Raw genomic sequence first — 13,483 nt, forward strand, 5'->3', positions numbered from 1 at the left:
ATTCGATTGCTGTAGATGGGAATTACAGTTGAATTATTGTTATGCACGTCAATGACGGCACAATTTTAAAGCCAATGGTACAGAAATTATCTAATTGTGCGGTACGAAAATCTCGTTAGTTTGCACTATATCCATCTAGTATCATGCTAATGTATAATATAGAAATTATAATAGAGTTAGTAATTGCAACCTGATGAAATATTCTAATAATGGAAAAGTGAAAGCTCTCTTCGTGTGATGACTCGTCAAATTATTTATTCTGATTGTACGGAAGTCTACATGTGTTTAAGGTAGTTTAGCAGCTGGCAATGGCATTGTAATTATAAGGCAAAATTTGTCGCTAATTATCAATTTGAAATGTGAAACATCAGATGTGTGAAAATAACATTTATTAACTGAATTATAGGATAGCTTTAGATGATTTGCTGTTTCTACTGTAGTAAATGATTTCTAGGCTATTTTGACGTAAATATACGCTTATACATGTAGAATTAATAAGATGAATCGGGCAATATTATTGAATGTTCGAATGTAATGTCCAATTGCCCGTTGATACAACAATTTTTGATGTTTTCTTGTATCTAGTAGATTTTATATGGAAAATTGTGTAAATAAATTCTCTGAATAATTGATCAATCTTGCACACCTGGTAATTGTTTTAACATCTTGCACTCATCAATATATAGACCCGCAGTGTCCATAAATTGCGTACTACGTCTATAAGAATAAGTTATCTTCTTCATCTATCATAGTTTATGTATACTGTTTTAGTCATGGCAACGGAGTCCTCATTTCTATCTTATTTAGTAGGGAAGGCTGCTAATTGTAATCGGTATATAATTGTTAGTGAGTTTAACTTTGAAGGTGGAATCTTTGTTGCTACTGTATTGAATGATAGCTACCCTTCATATCCAGCAATAATACATTTGCAGTATTTACAGATTTAAAAAATTGGGGATAATTTCAATCCTTTTTTGGGGCGCATACATGGTGCTAACGTGTAGATTTTGGAATCTGTCAAAGATTGCTATACTGTACTGTACGTTGGCTAAGAGTTTGGAATAAATGAGTTACTATACAGACTCGGTATTTATACTGGAAACTTCGGGACAGTGGACAATAATATGTTTCTCCATTTTATAGCTGTCGTATAGACAACAATGGACTAAAATTTCTGTTGAAGATGCATTTAACTTGCATGAATGGAGCTCTCAATTGTTCCCATTCTACAGCAATATACCCCGTTTGCATAAGCTTTGACTTGAAGGTCAATAAGATGCAGTAATGATGGAAGATTTCGACTATAGACTATTGACCTTGCTACTGTTGCTATAATAGCATTGAAATGCTAAAAAACAGTAGGTTTGCCAATGTTTTTATAGGCTAAAAAGGATAAAACCTCAACCTGTGTTCAAATTTGCCCAAGACTGTCTCCCCTATTGGATGATATTGATGTGGACTAGCTGCTTCTTTTTCAATCATGATTTATTGAACGGTTCCAAGCTACGTCTAGACAGTGATGGGTGGTTTTCTACCTACTGACAGAATTCAGTAATACAACTTGTATTGGTAACTGATAGTTTACTGTCGAATTAACCTGTAAATAATTTATATAGTAGGGTTTGATCGCCTAAATGAATTCATTAAATAAGAATGACTTGATTGTTGCTGCGCCATTGAAATCCGATCAGGTCTAAGGTGCGTTGTCTCAAGGTGCTCGAAGAAACGCTGCTATTCTACAGTACTCGGTACTGTACTACCACAGTGGCCATGTGCAATGCGCATGCCTTGTAGTGGATGACCTGGCGACACTGTACTGTACGTAATGTACAGTAGATGGTTGTAGTTGGGCATCCTACAGTATACTGTGTACAGTACACACATACTGGAGAAGTGGGCATTTGATAGAGAGACTGTAGAAGTTGTTCAGATACGTATGAATTTCATCAAGAGACTGTAGCGTAGAAGTTCTCGTAAGGCCCCCTTGCAAGTCTCACTGCAGCCAAAGGGGAGCAACTCGAAGCGCTGACCTGAGAGACCTAGAGAGCAAGTCCAGTCTCCCGGTGGTTGTATCGTTGGTGGGTGAGACGTCACATTTGCGTCAACCGTGCCCGTACCCTGACACTCCATACAGTACGTACAGCAAACTAGGCTGAGGTCTGACTTCAACCTGGCCTGACTGCCTTGACTCTGGTCACATTAGTAAGACAGTGCCAGTGCACGATGTGCGCACGCCATTTATGACGACCTCCATCTCCTTTTTCCATTCCTTGGTTTATTTAATTGGAATCTATATCTCAGCTGGTATTTATTGGATTATTACTCATCCATTGACATCCTTGTTAGGTCTGGTCTTGTTTTTGATTATATGGAAACTTGGAAATTGGTTGACAGAACCCAATTGGAACATGATAGGCAAAAAATTTGACGGTATGTAGGCTGCCAATGATTGATTGATTCATGCGACGCTAGTTATCGGACTTACTGATCCATGGAGATGGAGTAGAGAGATCGATCAATAATTTCAATGCCAAAGAGAAACTCTCAATCCTCTCTATGTTTCGATGAATCACGGACTATTGCCTTAGTTTGATTGATTTGAGTAATAAAATTGCTTTAGGTAGAGTTTTTACATCGACATGAAAGGATCATTTCTAGCAGGTTCATGCTGAGTATTCTGTCTACACAAAATTTTGTACGCATTCACTGTCTTTTGTCAACTTCAATGGCAAAAGTCTTGCCAATAGTAAACATTGCAGCTACAGACTGTATCATCTTCTCAACCATCGTAGATTACACGCGATAATGAGAAATCATGCTATCAGTATTGAATAGTATGGATCGAGTTGATAAAAGGAAAGTAGCCATGGATAGCCAGGGATAAGCAGACTGCAATACTGTACTGTACTCTAGACCTAGAATAGTACTGCAGTCGTCACGTATGGAGGCTAGACGTTCATCTTGATCAATTCGCTTATTGTCACGTATAGAGCTTAAACAACCTCCAAGTGTTGTCATGAGGTTATCAATTGCTTCGCTCTTACAGTCAAATGGTTTCCTTCAGCATTAGATAGGGTGTTATTGATCCATTAATAAATACTTTCAAGGTGCTGCATGCCAATGGGAATGTAATATCAACTTAAAAACTTGGATTGGATTATTGTTTGTATAAGCTTATGTATCTTTTTTTTGTACTTCGTCTTCTATAGTCCAAGTAGACGAAGACTGGCAGCAAGACCAAAATCAGATTGTCCTATTATTCAAATTTGGCAAGATAGCTGAAGAGATTTCTAGAATTTTACTCGGTTTTGATGAAAAAGAAATTATTTTCTATACGGAAGGTTTGTCCATATAGATGAGAGTTGCATATTTTGCATGACTACATTGCATTGCAGCGTCAAATAGACGTAGTTTTATAAGCTTTTCAGCGAGAATTCAATAAATGATGGCTTTCATACTTTAATGCAGTTGACCATTAATTTGTTAATTAATCAATTAATCATTATACAACCTAGAATGATATTATTACACTTAATTAACTTTCTTTTCCCTTCATCGATGCTATTGTAATAGATAAATTCACCTTAAAGAAATTCAAATTATACGATTCTATCCGACCGAAAGAATTTGATACGGATTGGGATGGTGATCGATTAAAGGTCACCTTAACCAAGACCTATTTTAACTACTCTTGGATCAAGCTATTGGTATGTTAATGCAGTAAACGGAGTGATTTCACGTGTAGCAATACAATGACTTTGTTAATAATTAAATATTAAAGATGAAATATGAACCTGAAAATTAAATTACATGTATTTACTTTTCCTTATGTGGAAACTTAGTCTGTTGAAAATGAAAGAAGCAATGCAGTTCTGTTCAATGGCGATGCAAAAGGTATGATATTAAATATTACCAAGTCCATTTGATAACGTAGGATTAAAGCATTTCTTATGTATATATACAATGGTATACGTATACGCCGATGTGCATAAAGATATAAATAGGGGGATCTACATGATACCCTAGAATAAAGTTCGTTGCGATAGTATATCAGATTTGATAAATATGCTAATCTATGTTACGCATTATAAATTTTAAACCTAGAAAAAAATATTACTCTAAGTTATCTATCGCACGATTGGAAGGATTCTAATGTAAGCCTATGATGATATCTTGGTAGTTATACTTATTTATTTAGGGCTGGTTCAGATAATTGCTTGTTGTATCTATTTGCAGGAGGATCTTGAAATGTCGATCACTGTTTTTATCAAGAATCTGATTAAAAAGGATCTTGATATTGACTTTGGACTACGAAATTTACGAGTCAAGTTTCGAACGCGGTATAAATATTTGATCGTAAATTTACTACAGTAAAGCAGTTACCATACACCTCTACTTCATCCTACTAACCTTAAAATTAATTAAGCTTGGACTCGTAGTTGATTCAACAATACTAATTTTTAATCATTGATATCACAATATAGAGATAATGCCTTCTTATCGCAGCATCCTAACAGTTCAGAGACCACTACTTTTATATGGGAAATTTACCTATGGTAAAACACTCTTATACAAATACTTTCAAGGCAACGCTTAGTTTCCTGCTGGTAGTTCGTATTCTAGCCCTCGTCATTAAAGGGAATCGTGTATTATTAATTGTTGTAGTCATACCATTTTACCGAGCAAATCTTCTTACTCTCCTTTGGACGATGGTATTCAGATCATAATGCATAAGGAAGTGGCTGGTTTATGGCATAATCTGGAACAGGCTCTTTACGGTATTGATGGCGGAGCTGTCGATTGCTGCGTATCTTTTAAATATACAGTGTCAATCCTGGGCATGGATTTCTGATGATGCAAATTTATATTTTATTTTAAATCCAACAGATAGAAGTATTAGTAAAGGCCAGCCTATTTTCGCGTCAATTGATATACCATTGCAAATATTAAGAAATTCGCAATTAGGAGACTACGATGATGTACGTTAATTAATTAAAATCTATGAATTTCGTAATTTATCTGGAGTTAAGACTTACCAGAAACTCTCTTCAAACACTAACCAGTATTAAAATTATAATATTTAGATTCATAAATGTATTTCACGATCTTTTAGCATTATAATGATTAGTACTGGTACTTATTTACCGATCATTAAAAAATTTAATAATAGGCTGTAAACGACTTAAAAATTGTCCGAGATGGCATGACCGGGCTGAATAACCTTGGAAATACTTGCTTTATGAATAGTATTTTGCAATGCATGTCAAACACTCGCCCTCTTCGAGATTTTTTCTTGGGTAGGTTAAGCGATCAATTCATCTTTAATTAGTTATAAATACGTGCATATTGCAAGAAGTCATTCATAATTCATTATTTCGGCATGATCGTGTTTCTGAACTGATTTATTAATTTAGAATGTGATCTCAGAAACGAAATCAATTATGATAATCCATTGGGTAGTAAAGGTGCAATTGTGGCTGCATTTGCTGTCCTGATAAGGACTCTATGGTGTGGAAAATACCATAGTTATTCTCCTAGCAAGTTAAAGGTTACTATATTAGTTGGCTAATAATTGGATATTGTAAACATGTTTCATTCAAGATATTTTATCGATCTATTCATATAGTCCTTAGTTGCTGCTAAAGCTACCCAATTTATGGGTTACGCTCAGCAAGATGCGCAAGAGTTTATGGCTTACTTGTTGGACGGACTTCATGAGGTCACTTAATTGCCAATGATATTCAACCTAATGCAAGTGTCTAAATATCCTAACTAAGCGTAATGTGTCAATAATGCTATCCGCTCTATAGGATCTTAACCGTGTAAGAAATAAACCCCTTACGCAAGTAGTTGAGGGTGCTGGGAGACCAGATGAAGTAAGATGAAGTTAGTTATCTATTGTCTTATCTGTAAAATTAAGTAATTATTCTATTTTCAATACTTTGCAGGAAGTAGCAAATGAAGCCTGGATGGTACATCGGAAACGGAATGATTCGTTAATTGTGGACTACTTTTTTGGCCAGTTCAAATCTGTTTTGATTTGTCCTGAATGTGATAAGGTTATACTTATACCTTCCATCGTCTAACTGATATTGAACCTGATTAGTTTATGTTTTATTTAATTTTAACTAAGGAAATATTTATGCATATTATTGAGTTGGAATTGTTTTCACTTTTTACCATAGAAATCAACTACTTTTGATCCGTTTATGGTCCTACCATTACCAATTCCCGCTGTAAAAGTTCCTATCAAAGTTATTCCTGTGATAAATAATTTTCCAGGAACTGGTATTCAGGTAATGCTATTGATTAGAAGAATATTATTAAAATTCAAATATTCCATGTCTAAGTTATCGTTTTATTGTTATACGCATAAATTGTAGAAGACATTTATGGTCGAAAAGGGAGCTACTGTTAGGTCATTAAAAGTTGAAATATCGCTTTGGATTAAGGATATTCATCCTAACGACGTTAGTAATTTATTATTAAATTATTACCAACTAACTAAATCAACTTGTGCTGAGGATTACATAATGTGTATCAATAACACTTATGTCTTACAAAATTATGTATCATAGAATATTTACGATAGAACGTTTGGTTAATTTATTTTGCTGCTTGTAGTTTGTATTAATAGGAATATACGCTGATGATCGATGTAAGCTGCTTACAGATAAAGACCAACTAAGTTACATGACCAGATATGATGTGCTCTATGCGTAAGTTTATACAATTTAATGAATTTGTTACTTTCAATTTTTTCACGGATTATTAATTATCGACTTCATGTAGATGTGACTGTCGTAGCGACTCACCAGTAGGTAAAGAGGAAAATGTTATAAAGATACCTTTAATTCAGGTAAGGAGATCAATACGAATATGTATTATTGAGGCAAATTCGTTATGAGTTTATTCGTTAAGGTTAAATAATCAATTTTCTTTGCAGAGAGTTCTTCGCCCTCCTAGTGTTCACAAATGTAACGCCTGTTATAAAGATGAAAGCAATGGCAATTTGAAAAGATGTAGCAAATGTGAATCAGTGGCTTATTGTGATCTGTACGTTATGATATGAAAGGAATGATTCAATTAATGGCAATGATAAGATATTAATAACATTTTTCCATGGTTTAGTGAGTGCCAACGTAAAGATTGGGAATTTCACAAACGTAATTGTGCAAGAACTCCAACAGTAATTGGTCTTCCAGCAATACTGGCAATACCTGAAACACAGTTATCACTACCGAACTTGCTAAATGAAGCTTTCAAAGTGGGAATGTAAGTGAAGTTAAATTCCATTTAGCAGCAAATGTAATGGTATCGAAGTGAAGATGTCGTGAATGAAGCAAATTTTATTCTTGCAATAAATCTACTGTAATTTAAATTTTTTATCAATCTTCTTGTTATAGAAAATCGGTTACTGTTTATAAGGATGATGTCGAGATGACAACGTATTCAGCGGATGAAATGGATATAAAGTGCCCAGGTAGATACACGTAATCAGTTCAATTTGATGATAGCATTATGTTGCTGCTGTATATAGCAATAGCTTTAGTAATATGAGAAATTTCTATTTCTTTACATGAAGAATCAGCACCATTTACTTTAGTCCCGGCACCTATCTTCCGATTAAGTGCTAAGGATGTTGATTTTTACAAAGAGAATGGTTAGTACTCAAAATTAATGTGACTATGCCATTATTAGGTAATGAAGGTGTTTTTAGCGAATGGAGGATATTGATAAAATTTTGTACATAGGTGACGTCAACATCGAAGATATCGCACAATTTTACTTGGATTGGAACAATTCGCATAATCAAATACGCATTGAAAATCGTTCTGCGATTTCTTCTGTAAGTTATTTAAAATTATACTAACGGTAAATCATGGCTAAATCTAATCGAAATAATACTATTAATAGGACTATGAAGAAGGTATTGGTGAGACTACTCAACCTTAATATCTAATATTGATTGGATATACAATAACAGAAAAAATTTACCATTACAATCTATTTGTATTGTTGTAGAGTTCGATAAGACGACAATGCTATATGATTGCTTAAAGTTGTTTACAGTACCGGAAATTCTATTACCAGAGGAAGCTTGGTAACTTGTAAATTTTGTTGCTGACTTTATAGTTTGGTGTGGGGCTGGCTGACACAAATATTTTATGCATTTTTCATGTTGCATGGGTTAAAGGTATTGTCCAGCTTGTAAGGAACATCGAGAAGCTCGAAAGCAACTTTCACTCTGGCGCTTGCCGTCTATTCTAATAATTCAGCTGAAACGATTTTCTTTTAGAAGCTTCATGTTTCGCGATAAAGTTACGACATTTATCGACTTTCCAGAAGAGTTCGTATATACAAATTATAATCTCTGATAACAATGATTTTTTAATCATAAATTATTGGTACTTTTATTAATCGTTCGTTTGTTGCAGTGGCTTGGATTTACGAGACTTTATATCCGATTCTGCATCGACCAATAGCAATGAATCATATATATACGATTTATATGCTGTTGTAAATCATTATGGTGGATTGATGGGTGGTCATTATACAGCTTTCGCTAGATTCCCTCTAGGAAAGAATGGAGAAAATTTCTCTAGTAAGTAGTACTTAACAAATAATTACGGTTTTAGTAAGACATTTTGTGAACTTATATATTTTTTCAACATTTCATAGAATGGAGATTATTTGACGACAGCAAGGTATCATTTGCATCTAGCAATATAGTCACATCAAGTGCATACTTGTTGTTTTATCAGAAACGTGAAAAACCATCATAATAGTGTATAAATATGATTATGGCTACAATTAATGATAGATTGGTTATAAATACTCTACTATAGGATATGTATAATTATTGTATTCATGTTAGTGCTCTCTGTATACGGCGATACTGCAATGTGATTGGCGATTAATTTTATTAAATGCTAATGGTTCTGATTTCCTTCGATTTTGTTGCAATTTAGAACAGTAGAATGTTTTAATATCATTTACTACTAACAGCATTCCTGGCGTAAATTTATTGCTGTACTACAGTTACACTATGTTGCAAATTCAATATGATTTCCTGATGACTCTATCATAATATCTTTGGTTGGAAGTTAATTCCTTATAATAGATTTGTATTCTTGTTTGTATATGTGTACATATAGAGACAGTATATCTCATATATATTGATATATTCGATATGAAAGCTTTGACAATAGAATAAGTTGATATCACCGTGGTAGATCACCCAAAGCTTATTTTGCTTCGATTGGCTTAAAATAGTGTAACGGTTTTTATGTAAGCTGTTATTGACTTCAATATGCCTTAATAAAGATGACCATTGTAAGTAGAAAATGGTGGGTTAGTTTGAAAACAAGCTGCGAATTTTATCTTATTTTCAACTAATGAATACAATGAGCGTAATTACATAGTGAAGAGCTATATATATCATTGAGGTAACGCATGGGCTGACCATAATTCGAGATCTTTATACTTCCAAAACACAAATGAGCCGTGATATAACAGTTGTGATTAATAATTTTTACAGTTAATCATCACTATCAAGTTGGAAGTATACTGAATTGCTGATTAATTAAATATATCGATCAATGTCACTGCTACCATTTTTTAAATTAAACTAACAATAAATTAAATATACTTGCTCGTAACGTAACGTTATTATTTCTAATGGGTAACAGCAGCAATGCACCAATAAAATAAATAAGAATTTACAAATAATTACACAATATAAGTGATGCTATTTGGTGATTAAGTATTGATGGAAAAAAAACAAAAATAAATAAAACTATTGCCTTCGTTGTAAGGATGGGAAAGGTAGACAACATCGATCATGAAAATTACAAGTACACATATTATAATAATTGATTACAATATATAGTAATATAGGTAATTTAGAATGCCTAGTTAGTAAACGTATGAAACGGGTAAGAATTTATTGATCAATAATGTAATTAGTGTGGTCTAAAAAACCATAGTGAAATTTTTTCGTTAAATAGCAGAATTTGAAATGACGTATGTTGGTGATTGATTAGAAGTTATATAATCAGCTTCTGATGTGCCGTCGTCATAAATTACAGTATGCGATGCAACACGTAATTTAACGATGCCAACTCCAAAAGCTGTTCCCTATGATTCAAGAAAGAGATTTTAAATAAGGAATCACTTTCAATAGTTTAATGAGGTAAAAGGAAATGATACGATAGCATAATGGTTATCAGAACACTGCATGTTGAAGTGTAAATATCGTGAAGTAGATGTCTATAGGTGCTAGATAGAGTAATGCAAATTAAAAATTTTTTTCCATCCAAAATATTTCATTGGTCCAGTACTTTCTTAGTCTTATTAATACTACTTACCCAGGATAAAATACAAAGAAAGCTAAAAGCAAGCCCAGCTTTGACATTATCGATTACATAACCCGCTAGCAAAGTCCTATCGGATTCCGACCATCTACTAATTAGGTACCAAAAACCAATAAACCATAATAAGACAAAGACAAAGTCTACAATGATATCGATCACCAGTAATTTTCTCTCCATATTAAAGTCTTGTAATCGTCCAAGGTAGATATCAAAGTACAGAAATAGTATTACGGCTAGGATGGCTACAACACTTAATCCAAATTCGTAGTTGCATGTATTGGAATCGACATTACTAATTGGGCAGTCTCCATGGTTGGCTGCCTTAGCAGTTGCCACACAACCAATCACAACCAGTGAAAATACCTAAATAAAATAAGAATAGAACAGAAATATACAATCTTTGTTAGGGTTATGGTGAATGTACAAATGCTAACTAGTTAATCAAAATACGAGCTGGTTGGTAAATACTATACTAATCTGATATCTATTCCCGATAGTCTTTAATGACAGTGTGTGCCTTAAAAAACTGCAAGTATAAAATTTCAGTTATACCATTATGCAGAATTAAAATCAGGAGATGTTTTAAAGTCTTGGAAAAACTCCAAATATGAATCGCCTAGTAGTCAGATTTTGATAGAACGGTGTTAGCATTGATCTACAGTATCAACTTTGTAAAGTCCTTCCTATAAGCAACATAAAGAAGCTTAATTTTGTAGTGTAAATTACGTAATTGTAGGATAACAATTTCTAGTTGAGAGTAGCAATAAGCGGTAAGGTTGCGTAGAATTGGAGGATTACAAATCTTGACCGATCAGACATAAAGAAAGGAAACACACTCAGTTTGATGGCCATAATTATGATTTAAAATATCATAGCAATCAGTATAAATTCGACGGGTTATTAGATGTTACTACAAATGATCATCTAGTAGTCCAGTGAATAAATGATACCCTTCCTCATAATTGCTATACATCACGGTTTCTCTCATAACTTTGTTAAAGTAATGTCGTAGCAGATCAGTAGACTAGCAATCGACTAGTTTCATATCTATCCTACAAGTCGGAAAGGAAAAGATCATACTGAAGGTGATGGGATAATGGATCCAAAAAATTTGAAAAAATTACTTTCATTATAGTTTGATAGATACTGTAAGTTAACTGTGGCTACTATTCCTTCACTTTTCCATCATTTTGACAGAATAATATTGTTTCGATGCAGTAGGATGAAATCGCCATTAACTGATTTGATATTTACCCTAATGATGAGGGAAGATATACTGTAGATGTTATTGGGCTAATCAAGCTAGAAAATTTTGCTCAATGATGTCTAATAAATAATAAAGGAAAACATGTGTTCACCATTGCTATTAATTACTCATTTTCTTATAGATTTGATAAAATGATATTATTTCAGTTCGATTGGATAATAGCACCGTTGTCTAATTTCATATTGATCCTGACATTGGAGAGGGCATTGAAGTTGAAGATATTAATTAGAATGAGAATTTTCTAAAATGACAGTACCATCATATCAATATTTTGATACTACTTGCATAATTTACATGGATTGTTGTAAAATTAAATCATTTCAATCTACTGGCATCGTGTAAGAACTGACCAAGTTCACATCTCTCGCGGAAGTTGCAAATGGCGTGGATGTTGTTAGAACTGATCAGAGTATCGATATATCAACGAATATATGCTATCCAATGAAATATTGTGTCGAAGGGTTGACTAAGTCTATGAATCATTTAGTGCCACATCTCTTGGACGAAATGGCATGGCTTCCAATTTGAAAAGTACAGTATAAATAGCTATGACTTACCAGACAAACAATTCGACAGGTAACTTGTGGCTTCTTAGCGTACCAACTTAAACGAAAAGGTCTGATCGCTTGATCCCGGAAACAATTCATCATCAAGGATCCAATCAATGTGAAGGATGCTTCAACACCGATCTGCGATTTCAGTAACTGTGTTTACCTTCAAGACTTGTCACCTAATGTCCAACTACTTGGCTACCTTTACTCGCTCAAACTTATACCGTATACTGCAGTGTCTCCTCACTAATTCTATAATATTGAATCCAAATGGTCTGGAGATACGATATCCGTTGAGCGAAAACGATGACGTCGTGGAGATGTTCTGTTCTTATGTTCCCAATTAGATTTAGTTTTAATGGGAGATAATAGAATCTAAATAATCATAAAAACAAGAACAGATAATATCTGATTATATATCGATTAACTATCTCGGAATCTTTTGTACAGTTATTTAATGAATTCTAAAATTTAGAAAGCTAAACAATGACCCTAGGGATTGGATTGCAGGCTTGGCAAAACGATGCCGTTGTGTAGTTATTCCTATTTTATCGATAAAAACAGTCCTATGGTTAGATAAGAGGGCAAATTGGGTGAAAATGATGGGGAAAATTTCGATATTGCTCATGGAGAAAATTAGTCATAGCGATTTGCTAACGTGATATACTGTATAACGATAACCAACAATCTTAGATAACCTTCTATTACTATCAAGAAGAATTCTCTCATTTCATATTACTATTGAAGGGAAACACGGAAGAGATTGGGTTGCTATAGATGTAAAACGATCAATAATGCTATAGTAAACATTTCTCTATAGCCATTTAATTTCAAATCAGTCCTAGAGTAGAAATAATTAAGAAGAACACAATAACGCTATTGGATATGATTACCAATGCGGTGAGGACGACTTGCTATCTAATGTTCTACAAAATTAGGCAAGTCGTTGGCTTGCAGTCTGGTCAGAAACGATCAAGGATGACATTATGAAGATTATTGATATTCTATGTTTCAAATCACTTCTGGAGCAGTTGGATAACCCGATAATAATAATAATAAAAAAATAGCCGAACTCACAACAACAACCACAATATTGTCGTTACCTTTTAATGATGACTACTACGGCCAGAGCTAGCTTCAGCAAGGAGTAGGATGCGATTGACTACGGGTTATGCAGATGTCTAGGATGAAGTGGAGAGTTCTACTAGGCAAGAGTTCTTGGATCTAGTCGCATCAGAGCGGAATCGATTGGATTTGGTTGTTGAATGCACACTGCGTGTATAATTAAT

At 33.8% G+C, this 13,483-nt stretch overlaps 2 protein-coding genes across 2 annotated transcripts; one reads left to right on the forward strand and one right to left on the reverse strand.

Moving 5' to 3' along the window:
• Positions 1-773: 773 nt before the first annotated feature.
• Positions 774-9,217, forward strand: TRIADDRAFT_56945 (uncharacterized protein; the record flags this gene model as incomplete). Its single annotated transcript, XM_002112636.1, has 29 exons — positions 774-832; positions 1,952-2,133; positions 2,347-2,430; positions 3,210-3,341; positions 3,574-3,707; positions 3,843-3,894; positions 4,105-4,154; positions 4,237-4,340; positions 4,485-4,556; positions 4,666-4,778; positions 4,888-4,979; positions 5,171-5,297; positions 5,415-5,548; positions 5,627-5,719; positions 5,811-5,876; positions 5,949-6,059; positions 6,186-6,296; positions 6,384-6,470; positions 6,625-6,719; positions 6,793-6,859; positions 6,947-7,056; positions 7,132-7,275; positions 7,407-7,483; positions 7,586-7,663; positions 7,755-7,849; positions 7,918-7,936; positions 8,026-8,104; positions 8,439-8,605; positions 9,159-9,217. 29 exons carry the CDS (start codon positions 774-776, stop codon positions 9,215-9,217), a joined length of 2,793 nt encoding a protein of 930 aa, XP_002112672.1.
• A 785-nt stretch (positions 9,218-10,002) lies between these two features.
• TRIADDRAFT_56946 (uncharacterized protein) lies at positions 10,003-12,290 on the reverse strand (the record flags this gene model as incomplete). The annotated part of the gene is made up of 3 exons (XM_002113078.1): positions 10,003-10,140; positions 10,371-10,739; positions 12,201-12,290. 3 exons carry the CDS (start codon positions 12,288-12,290, stop codon positions 10,003-10,005), a joined length of 597 nt encoding a protein of 198 aa, XP_002113114.1.
• Between the last annotated feature and the right edge of the window lie 1,193 nt (positions 12,291-13,483).

This window comes from Trichoplax adhaerens, genomic scaffold, assembly GCF_000150275.1.
Source record: "Trichoplax adhaerens TRIADscaffold_5 genomic scaffold, whole genome shotgun sequence".
Lineage (NCBI taxonomy): Eukaryota > Metazoa > Placozoa > Uniplacotomia > Trichoplacea > Trichoplacidae > Trichoplax > Trichoplax adhaerens.